The 16,068-nt window shown below is 47.0% G+C and overlaps 1 protein-coding gene across 5 annotated transcripts in view; it reads right to left on the bottom strand.

Moving 5' to 3' along the window:
- Nucleotides 1–16,068, bottom strand: part of PLXNA4 (plexin A4) — a 446,965-nt gene that overhangs the window by 395,708 nt on the left and 35,189 nt on the right. For 4 of the 5 annotated variants that reach the window (XM_068189379.1, XM_068189378.1, XM_068189380.1 and 1 more), the window contains exon 3: nucleotides 3,129–3,311. In XM_068189379.1, the coding sequence (XP_068045480.1) occupies nucleotides 3,129–3,311 (183 nt within the window). Of the gene's footprint in view, nucleotides 1–91; nucleotides 842–3,128; nucleotides 3,312–16,068 lie in introns of those variants that run through there. The other variant, XM_068189382.1, reaches the window with a different exon arrangement.

The following is a 16,068-nucleotide window of genomic DNA, read 5'->3' as shown; positions in this document are numbered from 1 at the left end:
CTTCTCCATCCTCAAGAAGCCACAAACCCTTAATAAACCTTTAATGCAGGGACAGTGGTTTCTATGTGTTAGACATGGATAGGGAGAATTTTTCCTTTTCCATAGCTCTTCATTTTTATCCTATTTATTTCTTCATTCTGCAGACCCAGGCTGTGCCGTAGACAAGGCAGCAGAACTGGAGGGACTATTCCTCCTGCACATTATTCCGTGCCTTCCTGATGGACTGCACATGGAGCTTTGTGAATGAGCAGAGGTTGCAAAATGTATTTTGCCTGGGGCAGTGAAATAGCTGGGGCCAACCTTGTCATTCGGTTTCACTCACACTTTCCCTACCCTATCTCTATCTTGGTTTTTCCTTTTCTTTCCCTCTTTGTTGTCTTGGTTACATGGGCAGATTCCTGGTATTCTGCTAGTATTCATTTTAATGATATGTTCCTGTAAAGCACAATATTTTCCTTCAGTTGTGTGTGCCACTGGATAAATTCCTTTGACACATGTGACATTTGTATATCAACTAACAGATATTGCTTTATGACTGTGGGTATTTTGCAGAGCATTCATGGATCGCATAAATCAAAATCTGATACGCAGTCTGCCACTTTCATACATAAAAAAAGAAGCCCACATAGAGAGGAAAATACTGAAACTGCAGGGAAAAAAAGCAGCAAAGTTTCTCCAAAACCATTTTGTAATGACTTGCAGCAAGTCTTCCAAGCACAGAATAAATCCTGCTATCTTGGGGATAATCTCAGAACTCCTCTTTCATCCCATCCACAATATTCCACTGCAGCTTGACCGAGGAGCTGCACTGCAGCAGGAGAAGCAGCAGAGTGTGACACGCCTGGTAGGACCCAACAGCACAAAGAAACTAAAAAATCCCAGCTCCTGGGATTTGTCCAGGAGTTTCATCTAATCCTACAAGGCTTACTCCAATTTACTACTGTTTTTGAGCAGAAAAACTTCGTGCTAAAAGAATGGATTATGCTGGAGCTGCAATCCCAGTGCAGTGTTTTCCTGGCAGCACCTGACTGATGAGCCAAGGTGGAAAACAAAGCATCCAAAGGCCCGTGGCAGGGGTCAAGGAGCATCAAGGGAAAATCCTGAGTGCCAGACCACACAGAGGAGGTGACAGACACCCTCGGGAGCAGTGGGTGGGAAAATGTGAGGAGGAGAGTCAGGGATTGCAGAGGACACAGCAAGGATTGGGCTGAACTTACAGGACCTACAGGTTTCCAGTAGTCTGGATCAACTGGTCCAAAACAATCACACATGGTTAGGGGAGTCTCATTTTGTTTTCTGTTCTGCCTCTTTGGGGGAAATTCATTCACCTGAGCAAATTTCAGCCCAAGGCTCCAGCTCTGCTCCAACTCACCCAAAGTGAGAACCACCACAAGTAGAATATTCAGCATGTTAGGGAAAAGCTTAATTTTATTCCCTTTCTCAAGTTACATCAGCCACTTCAGCTCTCCTCTCCTCATTCTTTACCCTATAAGGCTGTCCCTGCTCCCTACCACACTCCATAAAGCACAGAAAGCTTTCTCTCCTATTTTCCCCTATTAAAAAGGAATCAGATCTTGGACTCTGCAATGCGACCTGCAAAGGCAAAGACAGAGCCGTGGCTGAGTTTTCTTCTCCTGAAGCCAAAAAAAACCCCAACCAAAAGCTTGTGAGTGCAGGGAGAGCAGTCATTAAGAGTTTAGGTCTTTTTGATATTTACCATTCAGATCTCAGCTGCCCCATTTCCCTCCATCCAAGAGACTGACTGGAGAACTGAACAGTTTATTATGATATCACACATGACAGGGAAGCAAAAGCTAATTAGCCAGGGAAGGAGATTATTTTTATTATGACCATTTTAAAAACAATTTGGCTCCTTCTTCACATGCCTGAATAAAAAAATATCCTACCATATTTTCTTTCCAAAAGCACGAGCAGCCTTTCGAGCAAAGCCAGAGACATTTGCCAGTGGGCAGGATCCCATTCCTCCCTCAGCATGGGGGAAATGCCATCAGAATTTACAGCCCAGATATGCTTTTCAAGTGAAGAAACAGGTAGAGGAATAAAACCAGAGATTCCAGACTATCCCTAAGCATCAGTGAACAAACTCCCTTCACTCCCCACAAGCCACAGTGGGTCACCTTTTCACAGCGCTTGATTTGCCCCAACTTGGAAGTCTTTACTTGCAAAAGAGATTTAAAGAGGAAACAACATCCTAAAACATCACCAGGCTCTGCCCAACCTCCCTTCCCAGCTTCTCCCCCATCTCCATTACCACGGCCAAGCCACCATCTCCTTGCACAGGCAATGTTTTACCACACTCCTGGGCTGAACATTCAGACCAACATTGTCAGACTGGCACAGAGGGGCTGAAATGGAGGCAGTGCCCATCATTAACCCACTTCCAACAACTCTTCTTTCCTTGGGAAAGACACAGGAAGAGGATTCCACCTCTCCAGCCTCTCCGAGGGCTTCACAAGGCAAATCCCAATCACGCAATGGGAACGTTTCCAGTGAGAATGCCCAGAGAGGAGCACAAACACACTCTTGATTCTGTTTGTGTGGCATCAACCATAAACATAAAGGTCATTATGGCTCAGGACACAGCTTTCCTTTGATGCAAACCCTCTTCCTTCAGCACAAACCCCCAGCCTGACGTCAACAGGGCGGCCGCTAATCCCATGCTGGGCTCGTGGTGAAATCACAGCCCGGTCACACTGCTTTGAAAAAAGATCTCCAGAGCATGAATCCTGTTGCCCAAACTTCAGCCCCAGCTTCAGTTTTTCTCCAGCATGCACAGATACCCTGTGATCTATGCCTCAATTAGAGATGGTCTGAACACCAAAAATTCTGTTGGATGCAAATTACATCACGTCCATCCGCGACCGGGGCTGTGGTTTGACTTCTGAAGCATTAATTTCCTGATGAATAACCACTTGGAAGGAGGATTTTATCCTTTCTCAGATCATCTCTATCCCCTGAGGGTGAAACACAGTTTCTTTGCCAACCAAACCATTTTTTAACCTCAAAATAGGAGCACCTTAGGACAAGGACCACGCTCATGCTCGATGCAACACTTAAATCACCATAAAAATATGAAAATCTGAGTTAGAGGACCATGTAGGTCTTACCTTCTTGAGCTTCCCACTCTTGGTGCCTACAAAAGCCAGGGAGTGGTTCTTGTAGACGTAGGCAATCACTGAGGTCATCCTGTCCCCATCCTCGGTGAAAATGGGGAGCCCTCGCACCATGGATGATACTCCCAAGGGGGCATTCATATCCAGGCCACAGAAATTGTCATCAATTGTTAACAGCTGCAAAGGAAGAAAGAAGAAGGGGGTAAACAGCTGAAGACACCAATTTTTTAGCCATCTGGGAAGTATCCACCCATTGCGTAACGTGGCTGTAATTTATGCAGGCTGACAAAAATCAGTGAGGACTGGAGAAAGAGGTGGAAAAAAGAAAAAAAAAAAAAAAACCTCTCTGAAGTTACACAATGAGTTACAGCCAGAAGCAGAAGTGGAAAGTTGGTTCTCTTGAATGACAGCCCAGCAGGATACATCACATTAAGCCTTTTTCCTACTGCTTTACCAGTCAGTTTTGCCAGTCAAGACTCACCAATCAAGTGGAAGTCTGCTGAAAATGTCTTAAACATACCTAAGTTCTGTCAAAAAAAAAAAAAAAAAAAAAAAAAACCTACACCATTCCGGTAGATCCAGACTAAGAACCACTGAGCTAAATCTGCGCTGGCAAATAAAACAGACCCTGACCTGTCCTCTAGACCCAGGATCCAACACGAAGGATCACATCTACGAAGCCTAAATAACCACTGCTCTCCTAATTCTAAATTCAGTGAGGTTGCTTATGTTACATCTTGGAAATTATCATCCTCCAAGGAGTGTCCAGGCATTGTCCAAGCAAGAGATAGTCAGATGGTCAGCCCAAGCTAAATCTGTAGAAGGGAGCACGTTAAGAATTAAATACCATGAACTTAGAGCCCTTTCCAGTCCCTGATGGGGTTCCAAGAGAGCTGGAGCAGAACTTGGGACAAGGGATGGAGGGACAGGACAAGAGGCAATTGCTTCGAACTGCCAGAGAGCAGCATTAGATGGGGAGAAATTTTTGGCTGTGAGGGTGGTCAGGTCCTGGCACACATGGTCCAGAGAAGCTGCGGCTGCCCCTGGATCCCTGGAAGTGTCCGAGGCCAGGTCAGACAGGGCTTGGAGCAACCTGGGATAGGTGAAGGTGAGACCATGGCAGAGGGGTGGGAATGGATGGTGTGGGGGGAAAAAATGCTGTGAAAAGCCAGTGTCCATAAAGGAGACAGAGGAGTTCTGCAACTTGATTAAAATAAATGGAGAGAGAGCCCACTGGGGGCATACCCCCATGGGGTTTCTCTCTCGAGGTTTCAGAGGATGCAGCCTCCTTTTATCCCAAGGTCACCCTCTTCCTTTCCCAATTACCAGGAAGGTGCAGCCTTCCCAAACCGCCTACCACATATTCCCCCTTGAACCTAGCATTTCTCCCAAAGCTCAGCAGTTCCGGCTGTGTGGCTTCAGGGGATCCACCAGAAGTGCCACAGACTTTACCCACACCCACTTGTCCAACCCTAAAGTTCAGGAGTTCAAACTGTAGTTAAAATTCCCAAGTTTTGTAAGGAACTTGTGCAGATTGTGGTTGGCAGAGACATTTAGACCCATTTCAAAGACAATAACACCTATTCCTCCTAAAGACCCCTCAACCATCGTGTTGTTTGTAAGGACATTAGCACCCATCTTTCCTTCCTTGAAGGCGCCTTCCAACCCAAACCATTCTGTGGTTTAACTGTAATTCCCTGAAGTTCTTTGGAGAGGAGGGAAGCTTCCACAGCTAGCACGGGGGCTTTCCAGATTGTTTTTTTTTGGGGGGGGGGAGATAGCCACGAACTCCCAACAACCAGAGAAAACCCCCTATCCATCAATATTGCTGCCTGAGCTCCAACACCCACTGCATTTGAACTCAGCAGCATTTTCACCAGACAGATGCTCCACTGGGATCCTTTCACTTAAATGAATGCCATGTTATCGCTAAGGGTGTTTCCTTGGGCTTCAGGGAGCTCCAGAAACACAGCAGGAACATGCCACAGGCAGCTCTTCTACTTTCAGGCACCATCAAGGCAGGTGAAGCTAATGCAGGTCACAGATCTCCACTGAATAAGCCAAATAAAACTCCAAATATCCCAGCACACAACTGCCAGAGCAGTTGGACTTTATTAACTTCTCTGGGGCCACTCACAGATTTCAAGTTAAGCATCCACTTAAAATGTTTTGCTAAGGCCTAGAAAAACAATAATGAAGTGTACAGGAAGGTTGCCTAGTTTTGATGTATCAGTACTAAAGGACCATGACAATTTTATTTGACCTCACATCTTCCTGGAAACACGGCTAAAAAAAGTGATGGTCCCTGCTTGAGTTCGAGCAGTAAAAGCCTGGTAGTTGATTCATTTTATCCTCACCCAGCAATTACGGGCAATAATTACAGATGGTTTTGCTGAATAGAAGAATAATGCGTCCTAAATGTGTTTATAAACACATAAAATCTAGGAGGAATTCAAAGAGCCATTAGGAGGGATCAGCTAGTCTGAGCTCTGGCCTGCAGGAGTCATTAGTGTTTGTGGACTGCCCTTTTTAGCAGAGCTGAAACACAGGCTCAAAGAGCAATTAGGGAGCAGATCAGCAGCCTCCAGCAGCAGCAGGCAAGATGCTGCTAGTCCAAAACGACAGTAACAAGTCCAGGATAAATCTACAAGCCAGCTCTAGTACGTGGAAATCCATTATCAGCAGGGGAAAGGAGGTGTGTCAGAGAAGGAGCCACCCAACCAAACTGGAAATGCATCTTTCAGCAGAGCCAGGTGACCACCAAACTATTCCAGACGATCCCCTCAGCACAACTGTATGGCTGCTTGATGTCCCTCCAACTTGAATCTTTCTATGGATGTAAGATCCAAGACTCCAGGTCTTCAAGTCAGGCCCGGTTTGCCCAGAAACTCTTAAACTCAGAGATGAGCACAATTCTCGGGGTCTGCTGTGCTAGGATGACCCCAAGAGTGTAAAAGTCCTCGTTTCCCAGCCCGTGCAGCCAAAGAAGGAGTCTGAAATGTGTAGGATCAGCTTCTCAAGGTTGTTTATTTTTCCTTATCTATAACATTCTTTCTCTGACCTGCTGAGCTCTGGCTAGCAAGGAGGCCATGGCGTTCTGTCCGCACTCTAGGGTGGTGTTTACCTTTTATACCAAAAACTCCGTGTGCCATGCTTACAATAACGTGCCAATATCTGTCATTTATGTTGGACAGTGTGTCTCTACCTTAAACCAACAGAAAAGTGTCACCATCACAGCAAGACATGGAGGATGAGGAAAAGGAGAAGAAGGCCAGGACAGGCCCAAATTCCTCTATCTTGACCTCCTGAACCCCATTCTAAAAACCCCAAAATTCTACTTTTTCACCCTGTGTTAATTCAACTACCACACTACTCAAACCCTTGTGGCTTGTAATTCCTCATACAGAGTTGGCAGCTTTTTCCACAGGCTAAAATCAAAGCCACAGGTGTTTTTGACTTCATGCCAGGGTCTCGAGACAGCCAGGGCAGTCAGAGGGATGTCCTGGATTCAAAGGTGCCCGAGCCCCCTGCCAGGGTCTTGAGACAGCCAGGGCAACCAGAGGGCTATCCTGGATTCCAACACACAATTTGTGTTTCAGGGGTACAATCAAACTGCCCAAGTGCTCACTCTGATGGCCTGACAAGCTGGAAAGAATCACTTCAGGCTGAAAGCAAGAAACTCCCCAACAGTGGAAAGAGGGGAAAGGGAGGAAAGTTTCCAAGGAAATCAAGACAGCTTTCTTCACCACCAAGATGATGAAAAGCTTCATAGTACCAGCAGACATCTTACCTAAGGTGCAGGGTGCAAAGCTCCATCCCAAACCAGAGAAAATTACTCTGACGAGCAGTGAAATGAGATGAATCCAGCAGAACTGGCACAGTCGAAGGCACCCTCCTTGGAGAAACACAACCAAAACCAACCCCTCCAGCTGAAGCACTTGAGACCAGAGAGGATCCATACGATCATCTGACTGCTTTTCTACACGATCCAGACCCTCACAACCCCAGGCAGGAGCCTGGGAGGACACAGCCCCCAAAATCACAGCATTAAGCACAAACACCTGTGGCTAATTTGCAGCCCGTCTCCAACCTGTTGAGGTTTCATTAATTTAATTGCCCCGGGGTAGGGCTCCAGCTGAACTCAGACCTACCCTTAATGGGGCTGATAATGCCACACAGACAAAAAATTAAATTTAAGCCTATTTATTTCACCTTTTTTCCCCTGACATTACTTATAGGAGAACACATCCTTATAAGAAGGACTTACACAGAAATAGGGGGGCAGGTTTTTTTAAAGAAGGTAGAGTCACACTACGTTTAAAGAAGAAATTGTTTATGATGAGGGTGGGGAGGCCCTGGCACAGGATGCCCAGAGAAGCTGTGGCTGCCCCTGGATCCCTGGAAGTGTCCAAGGCCAGGTTGGATGGGGCTTGGAGCACCCTGGGATAGTGGAAGGTGTCCCTGCCCATGACAGGAGGTGGAATTTGATGGTCTTTAGGTCATTTGCAACCCATACTGCTCTAGAACTCTGTGTCCACTCACGTGCTGCTGGTTGGGTGCCAGAGAAACAATCACAGCCTTGTGGTTTGCCATGTGGACAACCCTCCCCCAGGAACAGGAGCGAGGCCAGCAAGCCACACGAAAACTATTTTCATTGAACATATTTGGGTTATTTCCTCTGGGGATCATCTGCCAAAAAAACGCCAGCAAGCAAAACCCTACAAATAAACATCACCCAGCTCCTGCACAGCTGTGGGTCTCAGCAGCACACAGGCCTTTGTAGAAATACAGTCATCTTCTGCAGCAAAGAGAGACACATAAGGAAGTTTGGATTTATGATGAAAGGGTCAGGAGTTGCAAGCACAGGTTTATTTTCAATTCCAGACACTCCTAGCAGCAACATAAAGTAGCCACGTTAAACCCTCTGGAGCTTCTCTGCCTGGCAATTTCATGTTAATGGCTTTCCAGAATGAAGGAGGAGGTGAGGGCATGAATTCACTTCTAACAGCAGTTGGGATAGCAGGGAGAGGCAAAGGGAAGGTCTAAAGAGGTGGGAATAATATCAGCAATTCTCACATCCTGAGCAGTTAAGATGCAACCCAGAAAGTCACAGCCAGCAGGTAACTTGGAAGGAAACGGGCCTGCAGTTGGAATGCTGGGCTGGGATCAATCGCTTCATCATCCCACACTGAATGAGGGAATATTTCTCACCACCACCCTGCCCCAGGGAAACTGAGAAACACAGGTTTAAAAGGTGCTCTGCATATCCAAAAATACTTTCATCTGAGATGGATTGGCAGCTCCCAGGGTATAAATGCCCTTCCCAGCCCCACCAGCTGCCTCTCTGCCTGGTTGTGTTCTGCTCCTGCCACCTCTGCCTGTGTCACCAACCATCTGCAGCCGTGACACCATAGCCAAGTGTCACAGTCACCACTGAAATAGGAAGGATGAGCAAAAGAATGGCGCAATCCTGATTTGCAGGATTCTGGCAGGCATTTCCCTCCTCCAGGATTAAGCCTATCAAATAAATAATTAACACATCCAAGCCCTCCTGGAGAGGATGGGTTTACAAGGCTGGTGCTGGCTCAATCCTGGAGGGATTGGCTGAGCCCCCAAAACCCCCAAATTCAGCAGGAGGGTTGGAGATTTGATTGCATCACCTCCTTCCCTGTCCTCATCTCATTCCCAGCAGGAGCGGGCGCGCTGGCATCGCACAAGTGGCAGAAGCACCAGATATCAGGGGACATGGGCAAACAGTGCTCATAACACACCAATTGTCCCTTAAACATCTGCTTTCACTATTTGCCTCTGAAACAGCCCCTGATAATCAAACACAGCTTAATCCACATTTGGAGAAGAGACTTGATAAAGGATTAGCCACCCCTCACTCCTCCTTGCTTTCACTCCAGCAGAATCTTCCTCCTCAATCAAAGCACTTTTTTCCCAGATATCTCAGCAGGCTCCAAAGCAATTCCACAGACTCACCAGGGATAAAGGCTGTCCCAGTGGCCAAGTCTTGCCTTTGATTTACAGCTAATACCTAACAGCCCTGTCTTCATGTGGTGGCAGGTACTTGGCTCCTCTCTCCTGTTATCTCAGGCTTGGCTGATGCAGAGGATGGAGGGAACACACATTAATGGATGGCTGTGCTGCCAGCAGGGCCAGGGAGCCAGCAGCAGTAAGAAATCAACAGTTACAGGCTTTTGAGTCTTTGCAAGGAGACATCCAAGGTCTTTTCCATCACCTGACTGCAAGATCTCCTTTCCTGCCTGACTGCAAGCATTGAGTGAGGGTGAAGGTGGGCACATGTCCACTCAGTAGAATATTTAAAAATCTAGAGAGATGGAAGACATAGAAAAACCTCTCAGTGGGAACTTCATGGTATTTGAAGAGACACAAGCTAAGAAATTAGGGTCTAGGACACCTGCAGCAGGGGTGAACCATAAATCCCCACAGAGTGGATCTGGAAATAATGGAAACCATCTCCCTGCAAACCACAGGACTTTAAACTCCAGCAGCAGCAGGATGGTACCCAAGGCTTGTGTTTGCCTGCACACATTCTCTTGGTGGTTTGAGCATGGTTTGAGTGCAAGGTAAACTCCTGGTTGGATACTGCTTCACCCTGCCCATGGCATTAGAACTTGGCATTCCTGAAGCTGGATTGACTCTCCCTCCTGCAGTATCTCTGCTTCTGGCCATGCCGCGTTCTGTGAAATCAGTGGATTTTGGTCCACCTCCCCTTTCTCCCCACAGAACCTCAGCAGAACCATCACGTTTCATCCTGCTGCTGTGCCGAGCTGTGAAATCCCAGTGCAGAATGGACAGGGCCTCTCTGGCTTTCCCCTCCTGCCACGTCATGCCTGGAACATGATGCCTGTCACTGCCCTCCCCATGCCAGGCATTCCTGGAAGTGGCTCAGGAAAAGGCTGCAGGTTTGCATGGTTGCAGACCTTTGTCATCTGCAGTTCAAAATTTTGTGGGCAAAGAGATGGGCAGTGACCAAAATAGCACAGATCACCAACCCACCCCTCTTCAGCGGTCAGTCTGGAGTCTAATGACCTCCAAAAATACCCAGCCCTATTGTCCCAGTGTGCTCTGTGATAGAACAGAAGCTGGATCAAGAGCCAGCATTTAGATATTCATTATAATTGCATGCTGCTCTTCACTTGTGCACCCACAGCAGTGGTTACTGTGCAATTACATGTCACCATATACAAATGACAGTGCAGTTACAGTAACTTTACCAATTATAGGGAAATTGCACCCACTATGCTGAGAGGTTTTCCTTCTGACACAGTTCAGGAACGCAAGAACAGGAGGGAAAGTTACTCAAATTGACTAGAACTGGTACAGGCTTTTGGTTTTTAGGTCTGCAGTTTAAGCATCAGATCAAGGACTGGTGTCAAGTTTCCAGAGTGCTGCAGAATCTTAATGGAGTACAGACTTTTTATGCCTGCCTTTATGTTCCTGGTCTGCTGTGAGTGTAAGGCTCCCCAGCAGTCTACACCATGTTCCTCCACATCATAAAATTTGCAATTTCCTGAAGAGGAGGCTGCCTTTCTTGCAGAGAGCAACAGGTTCCTTCAGTCTTCAGGCCTTTTCCTCAGCAGAGCTGGGTGATTATCAGTAATGGTGGATAAAAGGAATTGTGCTGTAAATTTGTGCTATAAATGTAACATCCTCCAAGTCCTGCCTTTCTAAGTGATTACAGTGCTCAAAGATGTGCACAAGCTAAATCCATTAGTGAGGCCCTAAAAACTTTCTAGAGCCAAATAATAGAAAATTTAAACAATTCTGACTGCTTTCCTTACTTTTTGTGTCACACTCCGGAGATGCAGAGCCCTACTTTCAGAATCTGCTGACCCTGCAACAGCCATGGCAACACAATTGCAAAGATTATTGTTTTTTCCTTGTTGCCTATCTCTGGTTCCCACTTTTGCTGGGACTGCTCTGGAAGAAGCACTGGGCTGTTTTGGGTTCTGAACAACCTGCTCTAGTGGGATATGTCCCTGTCCATGGCAGGCGGGTGGAACTGGATGAGTTTTAAGGTTCTTTCCAACCTAACCCTTCTAAGATGCTGTGATTAGAGGGAAATTGTTCATGTCCCCCATGAAGGAAAGTAATATTGTGATTTAATTGGTATTTCCAGTGCCTTGGTTAGACCCCAGAAGTCTGATGTAGGCACAGAGAAGGGACAGTACCTCCAGCAGCAATGCAGACCGAGATAATAAAACATAATAAATAAAATATTCCATTCATGGAGATCTTCCCATTCCAAATCCCAAACATCACTGTGTCAGCCAAATCTTCCTTTTGCATATTGCATTTCCATCTCTTCAGAAGATTTCCAGCATCACAATTCCAAATCTCAGCACTCCAAGCCATGCAGGTGGGGTGAAAACCACACCCCAGAGTTGTGTGGCCACTGAGGTTCATTCCTACAAGCCAGAAGGATGGATGTGACCTGAAGAGCAGCAAGTGTGACTGTAAAAGGTGTAAAAGGAAGCTGAGCTTTCCTGTGGTCCCATAAACTTCCCCTTGCTGGCTCAGAGGATCATATGGCTGAGGAGTTGAAGGATAAACAGAAGAATATAATCTCTGTGGCTCTCAGATCAGTGCTTTGAAAAATTCACTTAAAATTTTTCACACCCCAAAAAAAAGAGATTATTGAGTGTGGAGACTCTGCCTTTGAAACTGCCACAGACTGTTGGGTAAATAAGCATTTAGGGATTTTTCAAAGGGGAAGTATTGATCAAATAAGCTGCTAGAGCTCCTCTGTAAGAACTTACTCCAGCAGCAAAGCTCTGTTACACACCTGAAACACAGTAGCACTGATATTCTCTGGTGCTGCTGCGGCTGAGATGAGGAGAATGAGTCCCAGAGAGATGAAATCTTAGGTGAAAAGGGGGTTTTGTGTAAGCAGAAAGACACCTTCGAGGGAAGGTGCTGCATTTTATCCTAAAGGATGTCCCATTTCCCTGATCAGCCCTCTCATTCCTATTGAATGCACACCAGCACCTGGTCAGATAAAGTCCAGATGCCTCCCTTTGATGGCACCACCAGCAATTCACTGCATCACAATTGCTATAATTATTATTTTGTTACACAGGGAAAAAAAAATCATAATTTGGGCTGCAAAGTGCCACCCGCGCCAACAGCGCCGCAGAAATGAAACAACAAGGCTGCTTTGCATGCAGGCAACACCTGCACCCCGAGAGCCCTGAGCCTTTTAAAAGCATTAATTAAGCCTCACCACGGTCCTGCAAAGGTGATTTAAGTGCTGTAATGAGTGAGATGTATGTGCTGCTGCTCTTCAGCACCAGGAAATGGTGAGAGCTTGGCTCACTCAACAAATAACGGAGAGTCGAGATCCAGGGCTGGCATCTGTATCAGGGAGAATCGAGATGTGTCTGGTCCCATCATCTCACCAAAGATGAATTTAAAGAAGCCTGGTTATCAGTTTAAACAACAAACTAAAGCACTCGAGCCCTGAAAGGGAAGAAGATCTCCCGCTTGTAGCTGCTTATCTGTGCACATCGAGGCGCTTGAGGAATTCAGAGCGTTTGTACCAGGCAGCGTGAATTCTCTTAAGCTCCAACTGCTCCCAAATCTGGAAGCAGGACTGAGCACCTGGGAGCCAGTCCTGGGAGCAGGGACACCATCACAATCACAGCCCTGTGTTTCCTGAAGTGGGATCCCCAGCAACAGCCCCAGCCCAAGAGTGCCGGGTCATTCCCTCATTAGGAGGAGTGAATTTTTATTATTCCCTTCTGCACATTCCCTCACTCTGCCTCTCCCACTCTCTCTCCTTGTCTAAATACGTGCCTGGCTAATATTGCTTGTTTACAGGATAAATCAGCTGTACAAATCCTATTATATTTTGGATCACTGACAACGACAGGGTAATGACATTGAAACTGGGAAATGCAATGTTGTTCCTACTGCTCTAATGTCACCCACATGTTCCATCAGCTACACCAGCTCCCAGTGCTGCATGGAGGAAACAGAGGAAACTCTTTCTTTACCATGTAGTTTCAGTGCTATCTGGCTGTCTTGCCTTTCCTAGTGTTGAGTATTTCTTTAAATAAAGAATCATAGGATGGTTTGGCTTGAAAGAGATTTTAAAGACTACTCAGTCCCACCCCGTGCTATGAGCAGGGACACTTCTCACTGGATCAGGTTGCTCAAAGCCTCATCCAGACTGGCCTTGAACACTTCCAAGGATGGAGCTCCAGCTCCATCCTGAACCTGGATACAGCTACTCAGCTAGGTCTGTGCTGGCTATGCAAACACCAAATTTTGTCTGAAAGTTGTTGCCAAGCTTCCCAAAGATTGTCCCATTCATAATAAAACGCCTCTCAAACTTAGAGCAAAAACTATATCCTACAACAGCAGAGCCATACAGGTGCCAGGCTGGGAGTGTCTGGGGCAGAAATATGGTCAGATGTGATTCAGGCATCTCTCTGTGAGTAAAACAGCTTTTTTCATCTCCATCTCCACACTATCCAGTCTTCCAATATCTGTGTTATCCTACCAGGTACAATAGGAACCCATCCATCCAATTTGGATAAATAGAGAAATTTCAGGGAGGAAAAAACAAATAAGTCTTATGTTATACTCCTGGAATATAAATAAATGGACACATACATCAGATTACTCCCAGAGGGTGAATATCTTCACTGAGCCTCCAAGTTCTGAGACAGACCCTGCACTGTGTTTCACCCTGACAGCTCCACTGGCATCAGGCGAGGGAGGAAGGGTCTGTGCAGGATTTATCCCAGAGAGCAAAGCTGAATCCAGCACTCCCTCGACCCTCTCCTCAACAGAATGGGCATTGTACAACCTCCCCTGCTCCAGCTGCTTTAAATAGCATCACCCTCACCAAGGGAGCTGGAGTCATTTTGCTTCTGGCTCTTCCAGGACATCTGGGGGTTGCTTTCTGCCTTTTTTTTTTCTTTTTTAATTAAATTAAAAAAAAAAAAAAACCCTCTTGCACAAGCATTCCCCTTGGCCTGCCAGGCGACCTCCTGGCGAGGCAGCGCGAGGTCAGCTCTGCGAAGTCGCTGATCTCCTGGCACGGAAGAGAATGTGAGGAGATCATGTGGAGGCCTCCAAAAATGCAAAGCTGAGCCACAGACGACCACAGGGCTCGACCACAGAAGAAAACAGCCTGGCTTGCTGGCAGGGGAAGCAGCAAAGAGCAGTTCCCAGAAATAAATCTAATTGTCCGTGTGGCAGGGAGCACGGGGAGATGGCGCGGGCAAGGATGGAGGGTCTGGCACTTGGCTCACCTGCACACCAGGGACCAGCAGGACCTGGGGTGATGCTGAGCTGCTCAGGCAGAGCCAACTGGTGCAGGGATGGGAGGGATGGTGGGGGAGGGAGCTGTGCCTGGAATATCTCAGACACAGCAGCGGCTCAGCAGCCTTGGGTCCTGCTCTGCCCTCAATGAACATTTTGTGTGAGCAGGGTCACCCAGACCTGAGGGAACAGCTCTGCGAGAGTGTTTGGCACCCAGGCACTTTGAGGCAGAGGGTTTCCTCCTGGTTTATGCTTTGGAAAGAAATAAATGGTTTTGAGAAGGTTGTTTCCAATGCATGTTTGGGTTTTTTCCCCCAGGACAATGAGGATTTGTGAAGGAGAGGTTTCAGGGTGGGGGTGTTTCAGGGTGAAGGTAATTAATTACCGCCAGAATTATTTCTGTATCCACTGGTCAGGCAGTATCCTTTCAAGGACAGGTGTTTAATACTGAGAAACCTATTTAATACCTCAAATGCAATCATCCTCTCCACGCAATTAGGCCCTGATTTACAGCCCTTAAGTGCAAGCTTCTGTTGATGAAGGGGATTAAGAGTTTTTGTTTTGCTCTCCCTCAGAGCACCCAAAGCCAAGTTTTTCCCTGCCTGGAGCGCAGAGCACTTTGCAGAGGCAGGGACCTGTCCTTACCCCTTCTGGCTGAAAGCAGAGAGGTGGCACCTGGGAGAGAGAACCATCACCCAGGGCAAAGAGATGCACCCATACGCTGCCTGAGCTCACCTCACAGTGGGGAGAATTTCCCAATCCCAGTTCAGAGAGGCCAGGACCTTACTGGGAGCACTGGAGACATGAACTCAGTTGCTCTCCAAGGAGCACAGCCCCAGACATCTCTGGCCACTTCCCCCACAAGCATGAGAAATACCAGCTGTGTCCCTGAAGAGAGCTCCCTGAGCTGCCTCGTGCGGGGAGATAACACGGAATTTCTGTCTGTGGAAGTTTTTCACTCAGAGCAGAGCAGGGGAGGTGACTCTCAGGCCTGCTGGAGATGGAAGGTGCAGGGGAAGATTTGCAAATCCCAGAGCTCAGCTGCAGAAACCCTGAGGCAGAGCCCTACCGGTCAGATTATACCCTTTTTTGACTTAGAGATGGGGCAACTGAGAGGCGTTTTAAAAACTTTTATTTTATTTTCCATCTCATCAGAAGGCTGAGACAACACAGATGTTATAATTCACTCTTATCACAATCAGAAGTGATTGCGTCCCTCTTCCTCCCCAGCTCAGATTCCACCCTCTCCAGCCCCAGTGTCGGCAGGAGGACACTTGTCACCTCTTATCACAGCTGCTGGGCCCAGCAGCGCACGCGCCACACTCGGCATCCAACACAAACCGATGTGGCCAAGTGCACAAACACAGATCTGGCAGCCAGCAGCCTGTTTGCTCCGGCTCCCAGTCTCCAGTGAGCATTCCCAGAGAGGCATTACAGCATTGCTGAGGGTACTGCCCTTCCAAAAACTGAACTTCATTGTTTTTGCGCGGGTTTCCTGCTCTTATTTGCATTTTCAGAGGAAGAAGAAGAAAACGCTGTTAAAAATTGACCAAGAGCTGACCTCACCTGCTCACAAACCTTTTGAATCAGAAACACCAGCCTGTAAAATTTGGAGTAAAGAAGTGTACACAAA

The sequence above is a fragment of the Anomalospiza imberbis genome, chromosome 5 (genome assembly GCF_031753505.1).
Source record: "Anomalospiza imberbis isolate Cuckoo-Finch-1a 21T00152 chromosome 5, ASM3175350v1, whole genome shotgun sequence".
In the NCBI taxonomy this organism is placed as follows: Eukaryota; Metazoa; Chordata; class Aves; order Passeriformes; family Viduidae; genus Anomalospiza; species Anomalospiza imberbis.
This window is presented reverse-complemented; position numbering and strand designations above follow the sequence as displayed.